This window comes from Pongo pygmaeus, chromosome 22, assembly GCF_028885625.2.
Source record: "Pongo pygmaeus isolate AG05252 chromosome 22, NHGRI_mPonPyg2-v2.0_pri, whole genome shotgun sequence".
Taxonomy (NCBI): domain Eukaryota; kingdom Metazoa; phylum Chordata; class Mammalia; order Primates; family Hominidae; genus Pongo; species Pongo pygmaeus.
The window spans coordinates 50,597,871-50,615,312 of record NC_072395.2 but is presented as its reverse complement, the minus strand read 5'-3'; the positions used below and the strand labels follow the sequence as shown (position 1 = coordinate 50,615,312).

The 17,442-nt window shown below is 41.7% G+C and overlaps 1 protein-coding gene across 1 annotated transcript in view; it reads left to right on the top strand.

Moving 5' to 3' along the window:
* The window catches only part of KCNJ6 (potassium inwardly rectifying channel subfamily J member 6), a 300,315-nt gene that overhangs the window by 191,476 nt on the left and 91,397 nt on the right, over nucleotides 1–17,442 (top strand). The window contains exon 3 of the mRNA XM_054468952.2: nucleotides 15,345–16,265. Within this exon, the coding sequence (XP_054324927.1) occupies nucleotides 15,345–16,265 (921 nt within the window). The remainder of the gene's footprint in view (nucleotides 1–15,344; nucleotides 16,266–17,442) is intronic.

Genomic DNA, 17,442 nt, shown 5'->3' with positions numbered 1-17,442 from the left:
GAGGTGGGAGGATTGCTTGGGCCCAGAAGGTTGAGGCTACAGTGAGCTGTGATCGCACCACTGCACTCCAGCCTGAGTGACAGAGTGAGACCCTGTCCCCCCAAAAAAAGAAGAAGAATCAGGGTATTGAATATCTGTCTCCTTTATCCAGCCCAGAATGACCTGGCGTTTATCTCCTTTAAGCAATGAAATTGCACATTTTACCCAGCCGTATGCCATGAGCAGCCAGCATCAGTGTTTTGACCTTGCAGTGGGCACTAGACATTCTGAATTTAAATTCACATTGTGGGGTCCCCAAGCTAAAATGCTAATAGGACCCTTTACCCTTTAGAAGCTGTCACCAGGTCCTCATGGGATGTAGGATCTGTTCTACCACATACACCTATGACTTCAAACTTTCTGGTCTGTCTGGAATTCTGATTAGAATAGTCTCCCCTAGTCACAACAGCTCAAGGGACACAGCAAATCAAAACCAGCTGACCTTCACATGACACCACAGACACAAATGACAAGTGTTATCACCAGTTGCTGATGGGCAAGACTTCAGATAAGGACTTATGCCAAAAGATAAACATCAGGGCAAGGGACCAAAAGGAAACTACTGATTTTGAACTTCTGGCACCACTTGTAACTACAGCTCTGAATTATCTCTCACATGTGTCTAGGTCATAAAATGGCAGCATCTCTCTCCATACGCTTTTCTCTACATCTGCTTTGCAATTCAAACATATATATATATATATATACACATACACATACACACACACACACACACACACATACCCAGAGGCATCACTGACTAGTAACTGGTTATAAATCCAAGATCGCAGGAATCAATATGATGGCAAAATCCCACCATTCTTCAGTCTGGAGCTATAGCATCATAGCTCTTTGTAAGCTCTTCCTGCAATAAGACAAGAATGCAGTCACAAGCTGATCTCTCATTTTAAATATATTTATGCTTTCCGTGTTTAAGCACAATCTCCTTTTCATTGTGGTAAAATATACCTAACATAAAATTTATCATTTTAACGATTCTTAAAGTGCACACTTCAATGATAACATTCAAGGTAAATGGAAATACCATCCATTTCCAGAACTCTTCATCTTCCCAAACAGAAACTGTCCCCATTACACATTAACTCCCCAATCCCCCTGCTCCAGCCCTTGGCAATCACCATTCTGCTTTGTCTCTATGAATTTGGCTATTCTAGGAACCTCACATAAGTGAAATCATATAGTACTTGTCCTTTTGTGTCTGGCTTATTTCACTGAGCATAATGTCCTCAAGCTTCACCCATGTGGGAGCATGTGTTAGAATTTTCTTCCTTTTCAAGGCTGAATAATACTCCATTGTGTGGATAGAACACATTTTGTTTATCCATTTGTCTGTTGATGGACACTTGAATTGCTACCACCTTTTGGCCACTGAATAATGCTGCTATGAACATGGATATACAAATAGTCATTTATATATGCCTTTCTTGACCAGTCAAGATGCAGAAAGCTTTGCTTGATCTGTGATTATGCTGAGTTCAGTTTTTTGTTGTTGTTGTTGTTGTTGTTGCTAGATGCAGATTCAATTCAGTGAATCAACTGAAATAGAGCATTCTTGAAATTCACACTCAAAAATGAGCCAGTTTGAGGCTTCTTGGTGATACAAACCCTAAGAGAACTGTCTCCAAGGTTCTGTTTCTCCCCCATCTTTCTCCCTTCCTCCCAAATATTCCCCACCTCTCTGGGATGAAGTTCATCATTTTTTCCATCTGAGCCTACCCTCCTACCAGAGGTCTCAGCAGCATTTTGTCTTGACTTCTATTCCATCAAACACCTGACTCCACCGGCTATCCCTTTTCCTTATAACATCAACCTAAACCCTTTTGGCTCCTTCTCAACATGTAAAAGTATTCAAAACTCCCCCAGTTCACATACACACCCGTGACACATGTGCACACATGTACACACATCCATGCACACACACACACATGTGAGTCCTCACTCCATCCAACTCCCCTCCAGCTCTCTCTGCCTTTAAATACTTCATCTACACTCACCATCCCTCACTCCCTCACAGGTGAGTCACTCCTTAACCCACTGAAACCTGCCTTAGACCCCACCACTCCACCAACACCACCATCACCAAAGTCACCCCTAGTATTAGTTTCCGGGGGCTGCCATAACAAATACCATGAACTGGGCAGCTTAAAACAAAAGAGACTTATCCTCTCATAATATAGAGGTCAGAGTCCAAAGTCGAGGTGTCAGCAGGCCACCCTCCCTCCAAAAGCTCAAAGGGAGAATCTTTCCTTGCCTCTTCCAGCTTCTGTTAGTTCCGGGTGTTCCTTGGCTTGAGACCGCATCTCTGCAGTCTCTGCCTCTGTCTTTACCTGGCTGCTTCTCCATGTCTCTGTGAATCCTGCTCTGTCTCTTATGAGGACATCTAATTGGACTTAGGGCCCACCTTAATTCCGTATGATCATATATTGACCTCTACCTTATTTATATCTGCAAAGACCCTATTTCCATATAAGGTCACCTTCTGAGGTTTGGGGTAGATACGAACTTTGGAGGGGAACCCTTCAATCCACAACACTAGTGAATCCCTATTGCCAAGTCCAATAGACAGCTCCCAGTAGCTCTATGCAGCATTTGTTTTGGTTATTCAAAATAGAAATAGATTTATGTTTCCTACTGGTTCTTTAGATGGTAGAAGCATATTAGGGGAAATTTTTAAATAGAAGAATTAAAAGAGAAAGCAAAGACACCCACAGAAACTTACAACTCAGAGATTAATCAAAATTTATACTTTGGAGAACATTCATTCTTTACACACACACATACACACACATTCACAAACATGCACACATTACTGTAAGATGGCAATATTTGCAAAGTAGACCATATGTTTCTTATGCTGCTGCTTCTCTTAATGCTGTGGCATGGACAGTTTGCCAGGTCAATAAACATATACCCACTCATTCAATAAATAAGTTCTGTGGCCCTACTCCGTGTACCACGTGCTTTTTCCAGGGCCTGAGCTCTAGCAGTGAATAAAACAGAAAGAGATCCCTACACTCCTGGAACATACCTTCTGACAAGAGCCAACAGACAATTAAAAATGAACACAATGAATAACATCTACCATATTGGAAGGTGAAAAACACAACAGAAAAAGAAAACAGTAAAACAAGGAAGGATGACCATGAGTACTGGGAGGTAGTGGATGAGATTTTAAATGTAAGCCTGGCCAGGCGTGGTGGCTCACACCTGTAATCCCAGCACTTTGGAAGGAGGAGGGGGGTGGATCACCTGAAGTCAGGAGTTCAACACCAGCCTGGCCAACATGGTGAAACCCCGTCTCTACTAAAAATACAAAAATTAGCCAGGCATGGTGGCAGGCACCTGTAGTCCCAGCTACTTGGGAGGCTGAAGCAGGAGAATTGCTTGAACCCGGGAGGCAGAGGTTGCAGTGAGCTGAGATCACTCCATTGCACTCCAGCCTGGGTGGCAAGAGTGAAACTCCATCTCAAAAAAAAACAAAAAACAAATAAATAAATGTAAGCTTCATTGAAAAGATAATCTTTGCAAAGAGTTGAAGATCCCAAAATGTTGAAAAATAATTTTTAATGACTGCATGGTATTCCATTGATTATATCTGCAGCAGTATGTTTAACCAATGCTCTGGTAATAGACATTTGGGTTGTTTCTGATTTTTCACTATTATAAAAGAGGCTGTACTACATCCCTGCATATAATTTATGAATATTTGTTATGTTAATTCCTTAGAATAAATGACCCTTAATTGTCAGTCCAAGGTGAATTTTCGTTTCTAAATTGTGATACCTACTCTTACCCTTCCTTCCGGAAAGACTGCTATTACACATAATATGTACAAGTATGAAATTACACTTCCTCTCCCAACACACACCTTTCACATACTCATTTGTCATTTATTTAAAATTTTGCCAATCTTAGGGTAACAAAGTTTATCTTATTTGTATTGCTTTCCTTTGCCATGGATGGACAGTCTTTTTATATGTTTTCTAGCTACTTTTTTTAAGACAGAGTCTTGCTCTATTGCCCAGGCTGGAGTTCAGTGGCGTGATCTCGGCTCACTGCAACCTCTGGCTCCTGGGTTCAAGCCATTCTCCTGCCTCAGCCTCCTAAGTAGCTGGGATTACAAGCATGCACCACCATGCCCAGCTAATTTTTGTATTTTTAATAGAGACAGGGTTTCACCATATTGGCCAGGTTGGTCTGGAAGTCCTGATCTCATGATCCATATTCCTTCTCTCAGAAACTCCTCATTTATTTCCTTTGACCATTTTTTTCTGTTGGGGTATTTATTGCTTTTGTAAACTGGGAATATATATGTGTCGTGTTGTAAATATTTTTCCTGTTTTTTTAATAGATATTTACAATTTTTACATTGTCAAAAATATTATTTTAAAATAGTTTCTGGATTTCTATCATGGTTAAAAAAAGCATTTTTTCATGTGTTTTTTGGCTGCATAAATGTCTTCTTTTGAGAAGTGTCTGTTCATGTTCTTCGCCCACTTTTTGATGGGGCTGTTTGTTTTTTTCTTGTAAATTTGTTTGAGTTCATTGTAGATTCTGGATATTAGCCCTTTGTCAGATGAGTAGGTTGCGAAAATTTTCTCCCATTTTGTAGGTTGCCTGCTCACGCTGATGGTAGTTTCTTTTGCTGTGCAGAAACTCTTTAGTTTAATTAGATCCCATTTGTCAATTTTGGCTTTTGTTGCCATTGCTTTTGGTGTTTTAGACATGAAGTCCTTGCCCATGCCTATGTCCTGAATGGTAATGCCTAGGTTTTCTTCTAGGGTTTTTTATGGTTTTAGGTCTAACATTTAAGTCTTTAATCCATCTTGAATTAATTTTTGTATAAGGTGTAAGGAAGGGATCCAGTTTCAGCTTTCTACATATGGCTAGCCAGTATGCAGCCAAAAAGCACATGAAAAAATGTTCACCATCACTGGCCGTCAGAGAAATGCAAATCAAAACCACAATGAGATACCATCTCACACCAGTTAGAATGGCAATCATTAAAAAGTCAGGAAACAACAGGTGCTGGAGAGGATGTGGAGAAATAGGAACACTTTTACACTGTTGGTGGGACTGTAAACTAGTTCAACCATTGTGGAAGTCAGTGTGGCGATTCCTCCAGGATCTAGAACTAGAAATACCATTTGACCCCGCCATCCCATTACTGGGTATATACCCAAAGAACTATAAATCATGCTGCTATAAAGACACATGCACACGTATGTTTATTGCGGCACTATTCACAATAGCAAAGACTTGGAACCAACCCAAATGTCCATCAATGGTAGACTGGATTAAGAAAATGTGGCACATATACACCATGGAATACTATGCAGCCATAAAAAATGATGAGTTCATGTCCTTTGTGGGGACATGGATGAAATTGGAAATCATCATTCTCAGTAAACTATCGCAAGAACAAAAAACCAAACACCGCATATTCTCACTCATAGGTGGGAATTGAACAATGAGAACACATGGACACAGGAAGGGGAACATCACACTCTGGGGACTGTTGTGGGGTGGGGAGAGGGGGGAGGGATGGCTTTAGGTGATATACCTAATGCTAAATGATGAGTTAATGGGTGTGGCATACCAGCATGGCACATGTATACATATGTAACTAGCCTGCACATTGTACACATGTACCCTAAAACTTAAAAGTATAATAATAAAATAAAATTTTTTTAAAAAGCCTGCCTAAATCTTAGAATTTTTTTAAGACATCTTATACTTCTGTAGTTTTATTTTTTGCCTTTAAATCTTGATCTCTTTAGAATTTATTCTAATAAAAGGAATAAGGAGAAGACTCATCTTTTTTTTTCCAGGAGGGCAGTCAGTTGTCCCACAGCATGCAGTGAATAATGCCCTTGAGAAATGCTTCCTCTGCACCTGCTCCAGGTCCAGGTCGCCCTCAGCTCTAGCCCCACACACCTGGTTGCCTACGGGAGAACTCACCTGAATGTCTGCGGATACTTTAAACTGAATATGCCCAAACAAACATCATCCTCTGCCATCCAAAATCCATTCTTCCTGTCTCGACCACCATACTACCCAACTGCCATTGGGTCATTCTCCTGCCCACTCCCCTCCACACTCAACTAGTCTCCAACTTAAATCAGTTCTACTTCTCAGCCCCAAATCTACTGCCATCTCTTCACCCCTGTGGCTGCCTCCTTATTTGAGCACCTGGCCATTTCTCCTTCCTACAGGCACCCTTCAACAACCGACTGCCCAGTGAGTCAAAGCCAGACTGCAGACGCTTCCTGTGCTACCCATGAGCTAAAAGCTAATAATAGTTGTACATGTTGTAAGGGTTGTAAAAAGTTTTTGTTTTTTTAATATGCAACAGAGACCTGTGTTTCCTGAAAGCAACACATTGACTAAGCAAAAGTATTTACCATCTGGCTCTTTACAGAATGCTTGCTGACCCTTGCATCTAATCTATACTCCATACCACTGCTCTTCAGAGACCTTTCTAAAACACTCAAAATAATCATATCACTCCCCATTTTAAAACCAATCTCCTTAGTCTAGCACAGAGGACTTCAGGGCCTGGCCTGGGCTTCATCCACCTCTCTTTTCTCATTTCCCATTCCCCTTCATTTCCTCCATGCACACCGCATACCAGCAGTGCAGAATCTGTGCCACTCCCAACCAAAGTTGTTTCATGCCTTTAAAGACATGTAAAAACACATGCTGTTCTTGCTTTTCTTTTTTTTGTTTGTTTGTTTTCTATCAGTCAATTTTTATTTTAGATTCAAGGAGTACATGTGCAGGATTGTTATATGGGCATATTGCTTGACGCTGAGGTTTGGAGTATGACATTCTGTCACACATTGAGTGAACATAGTACCAAAAGGTTTTCAACCCTTGTGCCCGTCCCTCCTTCTCCCCTCTGGTAGTCCCCAGTGTCTCCCAATGCTATCTTTACATCCATTAGTCCTCAGTGTTTAGCTCCTACTCATAAGTGAGAACATACAGTATTTGGTTTTCTGTTCCTGCGTTAATTCACTTGGGATAATGACCTCCACATACTATGCTGCAAAGGATGTGATTTCATTCTTTTCATGGCTGTGTAGTATTCCATGGTGTATTGTACCACATTTTCTTTATCCAGTCCACCAATGATGGGCACCTAGGTTGATTCCATGTCTTTACTGTTTGTGAATAATGCTGCGATGAACATACAAATGCATGTATCTTCTTAGTAGAAGAATTTATTTTCCTTTGGGAATATATTCAGTAATGGGATTGCTGGGTTGAATGGCAGCTCTGAGTTCTTTGAGAAATCTCCAAATTACTTTCCATAGTGGCTAAACTAATTTATATTTCCACCAACAGTATATAAGTTTCCCTTTTCTCCACAGCCTCACAAGTGTCTGTTGTTTTTTGACTTTTTAATAATAGCCATTCTGACTGGTGTGGGATGGTATCTCACTGCAGCTTTCAATTGCATTTCTCTGATGATTAGAGATGTTGAACATTTTTTCATATGTTGGTTGACCACTTGTATGTCTTCTTTTGAGAAGTCTGTTTGTCTGTTGCCCACTTTTTAATGTGGTTATTTGTTTTTTCCTTGTTAAATTAAATTCCTTTTAGAATTTGGATATTACACCTTAGATGCAGTTTGCAAATATTACCTCCCATTACCTTGGTCATCTGTTTACCCTGTTAATAGTTTATTTTGCTGTACAGAGGCTCTTTAATTAGGGCCTGCATATCAACTTTTGACTTGTTGCAATTGTTTTTGAGGGACATAGTCATAAATTCTTTCCCAAGGCTGATGTCCAGAATGGTGTTTCCTAGGTTTCCTTCTACGATTCTTATAGTTTGAGGTCTTACATTTAAACCTTTAATCTATATCGAGTTAATTTTTGTATATGGTGAAAGGTAGGGATCCAATTTCATTCTTCTGCACATGGCTAGCCAGCTATCCCAGTACCATTATTAAATAGAAAGTCCTTTCCCCACTGCTTATTTTTGTCAACTTTGTCAAAGATCAGATGGCTACAGGTATGTGGCTTTATTGCTGAGTTCTCTGTTCTGTTCCATTGGTCTGTGTGTCTGTTTTTGTACCAGTACCATGCTGTTTTGGTTACTGCAGCCTTATAGTGTAGTTTGAAGCTAGATAATGTGATGCTTCTGGCTTTGTACTTTTTGCCTAGGATTGCTTTAGCTATTCAGATTCTTTTTTGGTTCCATATGAATTTTAGAACAGTTTTTATAAATCTGTGAAAAATGACATTGGTAGTTTCATAGGAATAGCATTGAATCTGTACATTGCTTTGGGCAATATGGCTGTTTTAATGATATTGATTCTTCCAGTCCATGAGCATGGGATGTTTTTCCATTTGTGTCATCTCTGATTTCTTTCAGCAGTGTTTTGTAGTTCTTGTAGAGATCATTCACCTCCTTGGTTAGATATATTCCTAGGTGTTTTATTTTTGTGTGGCTATTATAAGTGGGATTTTATTCTTGATTCAGCTCTCAGCTTGAACATTATTAGTATATAGAAATGACATTGATTTTTGTACATTGATTTTTGCATCCCGAAACTCTACCGAAGTTGTTTATCAGTTCCAGGAGCCTTTTGGCAGAGTCTTTAGTACTTTTTAGGTATAGAATCATATTATCAGCAAAGAGAGATCATTTTACTTCTTCTCTTCCTGTTTGGATGTCTTTTATTTCTTTCCCTTGCCTGATTGCTCTGGCTAGGACTTCCTGTGCTTGCTTTTCAGATGCCCCAACCATCCCAGTCTTCGTCCATCAGGAAGCAAGCACATACTCACCATTACCTTGGGCTAACCCATCCTGCTCTACACCCAAGACAAATTTAAATGTAATATTGCTGATACCCTCCCCAGTGCCCGTTTCTCTGATCTCTGTTTTCACATTGTTTTAACTTACTTCCAACCAGCGGAAATCTGTTTCCAATGAGGCCATGTTGTAGCCTGTATCAGAATTTCCTTCCATATATTTGTCCTTTTGTGTCTGGTTTATTTCATTTAAATAATGTCTTTAAGGTTCACCCATGTTGTAGCATATATCAGAATCTCCTTCCTTTTTAAGGCTGAGTAATAATCCATTGTATGTACATACCACATTTTGTTTAGCCATTCATTTCTTGATGCAACAGTTATATTCACCTTTTCACTGCTGTGGATAATGCTAGTATGAACACTGGTGTGCAAGTATCTGAGTCCCTGCTTTCAATCCCTTTGGGTTTCCTAGAAGTGCAATTGCTGGAATACATGGTAATTCTATGTTTAACTTTTTGAGGGACTAACATACTGTTTTTCATAGCAGCTGCACTGTTTTACACTCCCACCAGCGATATACCAGCATTCCAATTTCTCTACATCCCACCAACACTTGCTATTTTCTTTTTTTAAAATAATAACCATCTAATAGATGTGAAGTGGTATCTCATTATGGCTTTGTTTTGCATTTTTCTAATGACTAGTAATGAAGAATATCTTTTCATTTGTTTATTGGCCATTTGGATATCTTCTGTCTATTCAAGTCCTTTGCCCATTTTTGAATGGGTTGTTTATTTTTTGTTAAGGTGTAAGAGTTCTTTATATATTCTGGATCCCAGTCCCTTATCAGATGTATGACTAGAAAATGTTTTCTCCCATTCTGTGGGTTGGGGGTGATTTTTGTTGAGGAAGAAACCACACTTCTGTGTCATTAAGGGCACTGCCCAAACAACTGACACTTGGTTAAACCCAAGAGAAAGATGACATTGGTCCCTTTCTCCTTAGCTCACCATGACAGCCCCCCCAGCCCCAAGGCCTCCTGGACACCCCCCTCCTCCAAGGTCCCCTGGACGGTTACAGGGATAGCTGACTCGACTTGTCCTATAGGGTTCACTCCTCAAGTTGCCTCAAACTTGAGTACATTCTCACTTTTCCTTCTAATTCATACCCCCAATAAGGACCCTGTAGGGTTTAGTTACGATTTTCTTGGATTCAGGTCAAGCAAATGTCTCAGTTTCTAAATTGTCAGCTATATGGGATAGGATACCTTCAGATCAAGTGCTTTATCATTATTTAGCTCTTTGTGTGATACATTTCTTAAATCAGGTATCAAGAGTGTCTCAAATGTGTTGTTTGGCAATTTGTTTTTTTAATTATAAAAGTAATATAAATGTATTCTAGAAAATTTCAAAAATGTTTAACAAGAAAATTAAAAGTACCCATGAACCCCCCCACCCAAAATTGCCCTATTAACATTCACATCTGGTGTATTTCCTTCCAATCTTTGACTTTGCAGGTACATTAGAGATCTATCCTGTTTTTCTCAACTAGGTTTTCCCCATGACATTAAAAAGTCTCAAAGTACTTTTTGAATGTTTTCTTGGATACTGGAAGTCTCACCTGCAAAATTCATATACAACTTGAAATGTAAGAAACATCTACTACAGACCAGGGCCACCAGGGGAGGCTTCCCTGCAACAAGAGCTGTACCTGAAATGCAACAACACAATCCCACTGATTCGAGGACAAGGCTCCGCCCAGCTGTGGCTCTGTCATTTATTATTATTTCTTTCAGATTAAATTTCAACATGAGGCTATTTTGTACCTTAGCTAGTTCCATGTAAATTGATAATTTTTCTAAAAGAGAAGGAGAAAGAAACAAAAGAGAGGAGGAGAAAAACTGACCTTCACACAGGCCCACATTTACTCTGAGCCAAAATCCTGAAAAGCTACTCTCAAAGTCAAGTAAATCATCAAAGTTCTCAGTGCCATTCTTTGGGTCCCTTTGCACATTTGTGCAGCATTTCATGATTAACAGAGGGTGTACCCCCTCTACATTATCCTTGGTGGTAAGAAGTTGCCTGTGTCATCAGCTGTGCAGGAACATGGGAGAAATGTCTGCTCTCCCAACCACAGCTGCAACTTGCCCTACGGAGCAGCTCAAAATGCTCCTGGAGATGCGATTCAGATCTCCCGCTCAAATTCACACCTGGGATTCCGAGAAAGAAAGAAATGTCACAAAATGTGATCACCATTTCCTTCTATATTTACCCTGCAACATCTGCATGCATGCCAGTGAGTGCTGAGCTGCCGCTCCCTGCTCAGACCTGGACTCGCCCTCTCTCCCTAGCCCCATTCCCTGTGATGACTCTGGACACAGCCCTGATGCTCTGGCCCCTCTTTTGCTCTCACCCACCCCATGCCCCACACCCTCTCCTCCTCTCTGACTGTGCCCTTCCTGGCCCCTCGGGGCTCCTCGTTCGTCTCTTCTCTCCCAGAACTCTCACATTTCCTTGGCTTTTTTGATTTCTCTCAACTCCATGCCTGTTCATCCCACCAGCTGCCATGATGCAAGGCCCAGCCTTCCCTCCCCATCTCCCCATGGATGCACCTGGCCTGCACCCACGGCCTCACCTGTGAGGGACCCACCGGAGCCACCTTCCAAACAAACTACCAGGGCGGTTTGGCTTTTTCTCTTTGTTTTGAAATTTTTGTTGTTTTTTTGTTTCCCATTGTTATTGTATTTTTTTATTATTATTATACTTTAAGTTCTAGGGTACATGTGCACAACGTGCAGGTTTGTTACATAGGTATACATGTGCCATGTTGGTGTGCTGCACCCATCAACTCGTCATTTACATTAGGTATTTCTCCTAATGCTATCCCTCCCCCAATCCCCCACCCCCCAACAGGCCCCGCAACAGGCCCCGGTGTGTGATGTACCTCGCCCTGCGTCCAAGTGTTCTCATTGTTCAATTCCCACCTATGAGAATATGCAGTGTTTACTTTTTGTTGGTTTTTAAAGGCAATGAAGTAGCATTGCATTACATTTTTTCCCCTAATACCAAACACAAGCATTTAATTAACCCCAGACTAATTCATTACAAACACTAAACCCAAACATTCATCTTCGGCTTTCTTTTCTCTGTCTTTGCTCTTTCCCACAACCATTCCCCCTGACCACTCTTCTATCTGCTTACAGGTGTCATATATTTCTGCCCACAACATTAGAGATAAGGCTCAATTTGAAAACAGATGCAAAATATATAATGGGTCAAACACAATCATTGCTTTTCTTGTTTCTAGACAGATAGCAGCTCTCCACCCATGACTCAGGATCCAGGCTCCTTCACCTCTTGACTTCACTGTCCCCCACAGAAGGGGCAAAGGCATAAGGAGGGGACACATCCACTATTTAGGACAATGGCCCAGGAAGACACAGTCAACTCCAGATGGGCCAGGACTCAATCACCATGGCCAACCCTCAATGCAAAGAGGATGGGAAATGTGGTCCAGCCCTGGGGAGGAACTGGATTTTAGGGGAGCAACAGATATCCCCCCAGACTTTCCAGAGCACTGATGACTACTCATTCACTAACCTTTCAAGACAGGTTCTTCCAGGTCAGGACAATTGCCTGGAGCTGGGGGTTTGCAGTTTAGTCAGAAAAGGGATAAAGCCTACAAATTGGAGATGGAGGGGAGGCAGGAATAAATTTCCTTTGTAACATTTTTTAAGTATATCACTGAAGACTTGAGAATCAGCTAATTTGACAAACCCTCTTCTTCCACTTAAGGACTCAGAAAGACAAGAGCTTAGGGTGGCTTTGCACAGCTGGGCAGCCTCCCAGCAGTCAAGACGGGATATACGCCAGGCCTGCTGGACCCTTCACAGGGCTCTGCAGACAGGGTCTCCCCAGCCAGGCAGAGTTTGAGCCCAGACACCGTTCCATATAAAGTCATATTTAGAGACTTCCACTCAGCACAAAATTAGCAGTGAGAGCTCGGAGTTGACCATTCAAGGACAAGAACACCCTGCCATGTAGGGGGTAGCGGCAGTGAGAAGGACATGGCCTCTGCCTCCCTCCACCCATCCCAACCCACCTCCAGTGAGCCAGACATGGCCCCTGCCCTCGATCCATACACCCACCCCATCTTCAGTGAGCAGGACATGGCCTCTGCCTCCATCCATACACCCACCCCATCTCCAGTGAGCAGGACATGGCCTCTGCTTCCCTCCACACATCCCAACCCACCTCCAGTGAGAAGGACATGGCCTCTACTTCCATCCACACACCCACCGTACCTTCAGCCCTCCCAACCTCAACAGCCTCCCATCAACACCTATCCTGGTACTTGTTCTAAGAAAGGGAAAAATGCAAATTTTCTTACAAATGAATGACTTTTCTTATTTTCAATGAAGGACTACTGAGGGTGATCATCTAAAAGTCAAAGCTGTCAGACTAGAGAGTAGGCTCTGCAGAACAGATGCTGTCTCTTCCTGAGGCTGAAACACAAAAACAGATCCAGGAGATTGATTTTTAAGGCAACTGATCATCCATGAGCAAGGTTAACTCATAAGTTAGGTTGGTGGCACTCAAATCCCATCTCCAGCTATGTTCTTATTCAGATAAATGATGGTTTGTGGACAGATGACATTTCTCCTTTAACCAAGATTAAAAACAGAGTGTCCATAAAGGAAACACATGGCAGAGTCAAAGGACACAGAATTTAAGTCTGGAGGAAGAAATTTCTTACCAAACTTTTAGAAGACTTTAGTATTATTGGCCAAATAAATAATTTCATAAGTGGATTATATGCTTTTAAACAGCAGAATCGGTTCCAAAATTCCCCTGCACTCAAGTTTTAGGAGAGCTTTCCTAATGCATTATTAACTAATGAGTGAACCAATGCATTAATCATGAAAGCCATAAGAAAGAACATAACTAGACATGGCGCCTCATGCTTGTAATCCCAGCATTTTGGGAGGCCAAGGTGTAAGGATGGCTTGAGACCAGGAGTTCAAGACCAGTCTGAGCAACACAGTGAGACCCCCATCTCCATGAAAATAAAATAATTGGCCAGGCATAGTGGCATAAGCCTGAGCCTCCTGTGCCTATTCAGGAGGCTGAGGTGGGAGGATCACTTGAACCCAGGATATCAAGGCTGCAGAGAGCTATGATGGTGTCACTACACTCCAGCCTGGGTGACAGAGCGAGCGAGACCCTATCTCTTAAAAAAAAAAAAAAAAAAAAAAAAAAAAAAAAATTAAACTTTTTTAAAAGAAAGAAAATAACCACAAGCTAAAATTACAGATGTTGAATGTTGAGGAGGCAGAAACCAAATCAATATGTAAGCACACAGAAAGAGAGAACATTTCCCCACCCTTTTTTATTTACCTTGGCATTGAATCAACCATTAAAGTACAATGCATGCATACTTACCGACAAAAACCAGAAATGTTTTTTAAACCCTGAAATTTGGCCAATAGTTCAAAGAGCTTGTTGAAGATTCTTGCCCTAAACATAAGGAAAGTGACAAGGGAACAACTTATTACAAAAAAATATTGATTGCAAGTCTGTTACATGCAGGCACAGATCACATACATGGTTTAACCTTATTTGTTTAACCTTATAACAACACTGTGAGTTGGGTATCATGATCATTTTGTAAATGAGGAAACTGAGGCTTACGAATTTGGATAGTGTGTTGTAAGTCAGTTCAGGCTGCCATAATAGAATATCACAGACTGGGTGGCTTAAACAATGGACATTTATTTTCTCATCATTCTGGAGGCTGGAGTTCAAGATCAAGGTGTTGGCAGGGTTAGTTTCTGGGAGCCCTCTCTCCTTGGCTTGCAGATGGCCACCTTCTCCCTGTGTCTCATATGGCTTTTGCTCTGTTTGTGTGCACCCCTGGTGTCTCTCCCTCTTCTCATAAGGATACCAGTCCTATTACATTAGAGCCCCAACCTTATGGCCTCATATAACCTTTAACTATCTCCTTAAAGGCCTTATCTCCAAATACTGTCACCTTAGGGGTTGGGGCTCAAGCCCCATATGGATTTGGTGAGGACACAATACAGTCCATAACAGATATCATGGCCAAGAGCCCACTAAGAGTTGCTAAGTAGTAGAGCTAAGCCTGTCTGAATCTAAAGAGGACTCCTTCATCAGAGCTTACTGCCTCTCCCATGCCACAGCATCTCAGAATTGGGAGGCATCCCTCTGTGAGAGCTGACTCAGTAGAACCTGCTGGCAGGGACACAATTTTGCAGCAATAAGCTCCGTCCTGGTGGGCAGGATGGTGAAGTACTTACACAAACTAGATCGAAGAGCACAGAAGTCCAAGTCAACTAGAGGCCTATCCAGATGGTGTGGAATAAAAATGGCTTTGTCTACTTTGTTTATAGCTACACAAATGGTATTTGGTTTCACCAGCCCATACAAAGTGTGCCGTTCCATTGTCCTCAAAGAGCCAGCCTTTCATTCAGTGTTTCTTTTCTTTTCTCCAAACCACCAGCTAACGTCCTGGAGGGCGACTCCATGGATCAGGACGTCGAGAGCCCAGTGGCCATTCACCAGCCAAAGTTGCCTAAGCAGGCCAGGGATGACCTGCCAAGACACATCAGCCGAGACCGGACCAAAAGGAAAATCCAGAGGTATGTGAGGAAAGACGGAAAGTGCAACGTTCATCACGGCAATGTGAGGGAGACCTATCGCTACCTGACCGATATCTTCACCACCTTAGTGGACCTGAAGTGGAGATTCAACCTATTGATTTTTGTCATGGTTTACACAGTGACCTGGCTCTTTTTTGGAATGATCTGGTGGTTGATCGCATACATACGGGGAGACATGGACCACATAGAGGACCCCTCCTGGACTCCTTGTGTTACCAACCTCAACGGGTTCGTCTCTGCTTTTTTATTCTCAATAGAGACAGAAACCACCATTGGTTATGGCTACCGGGTCATCACAGATAAATGCCCGGAGGGAATTATTCTTCTCTTAATCCAATCTGTGTTGGGGTCCATTGTTAATGCATTCATGGTGGGATGCATGTTTGTAAAAATCTCTCAACCCAAGAAGAGGGCAGAGACCCTGGTTTTTTCCACCCATGCAGTGATCTCCATGCGGGATGGGAAACTGTGCCTGATGTTCCGGGTAGGGGACCTTAGGAATTCCCACATTGTGGAGGCTTCCATCAGAGCCAAGTTGATCAAATCCAAACAGACCTCAGAGGGGGAGTTCATCCCGTTGAACCAGACGGATATCAACGTAGGCTATTACACGGGGGATGACCGTCTGTTTCTGGTGTCACCGCTGATCATTAGCCATGAAATTAACCAACAGAGTCCTTTCTGGGAGATCTCCAAAGCCCAGCTGCCCAAAGAGGAACTGGAAATTGTGGTCATCCTAGAAGGAATGGTGGAAGCCACAGGTAAGATGTGTTCTATCCTGGGATGGCTGTGGGATAGATGCTCATTTTAAACTGGACCTGATGTTCTTATCTATTACAAGATCTAGAATACTGAACCTCACTCAATATTGACAACATCGCTTGCTTCATGACATGGTATGCCTACATGTCTCACCTGAAGTATATCCACCAAGAAGCCTAACCATTTAGTTTTTAAAAGCCCTTTGGAAAATAAATTAATGAACAATGAAAAATCACCATGTAATATATTTTAAGTCTCCAAATATTTACCTAAATTAAACTCTGATCTGTCTCTAAAGCATTTTTTAAATTGGCGTTAAAACATTGCTAATTTAAATACTTGAGGTTATTTATTACCAAGTTAGGAGGAGGAAGTTAAGCCTTTCAAAGGAAGCCTGACAAACTGCTTTAATAAAAATGCAATTTCACCCATTCTTTGAGAGTCATTTATAAGGCCTATAGCATTGGTTTTTCTTTTGTATGAAGGGAGTGCCTAATATCTCTCCACATTCAACCTGCTGAGCTCCCAGTAAGTATAAAGCTGCAGACACAGTAAATAACTCTAGCGGAAAAGAAAAAAGTTGAAGATCCATTCATCTTAATCCTGCCGGCCCTCCTGCTGTTAATGGCTAATCATTGGGATGTTTTAAGGAAGATGATCTGTTCAGGAAATAGAGAAAATGGTCTGTTTTTACTGACGTCTTCGCTCATGTCTGAAATTTGCATGTTACACATCCCAACAGCAAAGCAGGTTCTGGCCATGTTTGTATGTAACATCCCCCAAAACAGAGCCATCAGCTAGGACTCAAGATAACCATAGTGCGTCACAGGGAAAGTATAAACCAGAATCCTAATTCATTAAGGCCTTTATTGTTCTTTGAGGTAGTAATAGTGTCTTTGGGGTCCTTTTTCCTGATACCATCAGCCCTTTTATGCTTTTAAGTCTTCAGCTTGCGAGTCGGGTGGTTTATAGTGTCTGAAATTGCATGACCAGCAGGCTGGCCCCATGTTCTTCATCAATCTGTGACAAGTAACTTAATCCTGTGATCCCTTTTAGGGAAAAGCCATTGGTCCCACGTTTCTACCTCCCCGTACCCAACAGGCAAGGTCACAACCTCTAACAAATTTCTCTTACGGTGGTGGTGTGAAACTTTTGCTATAGGGTTTTTAAATGCAG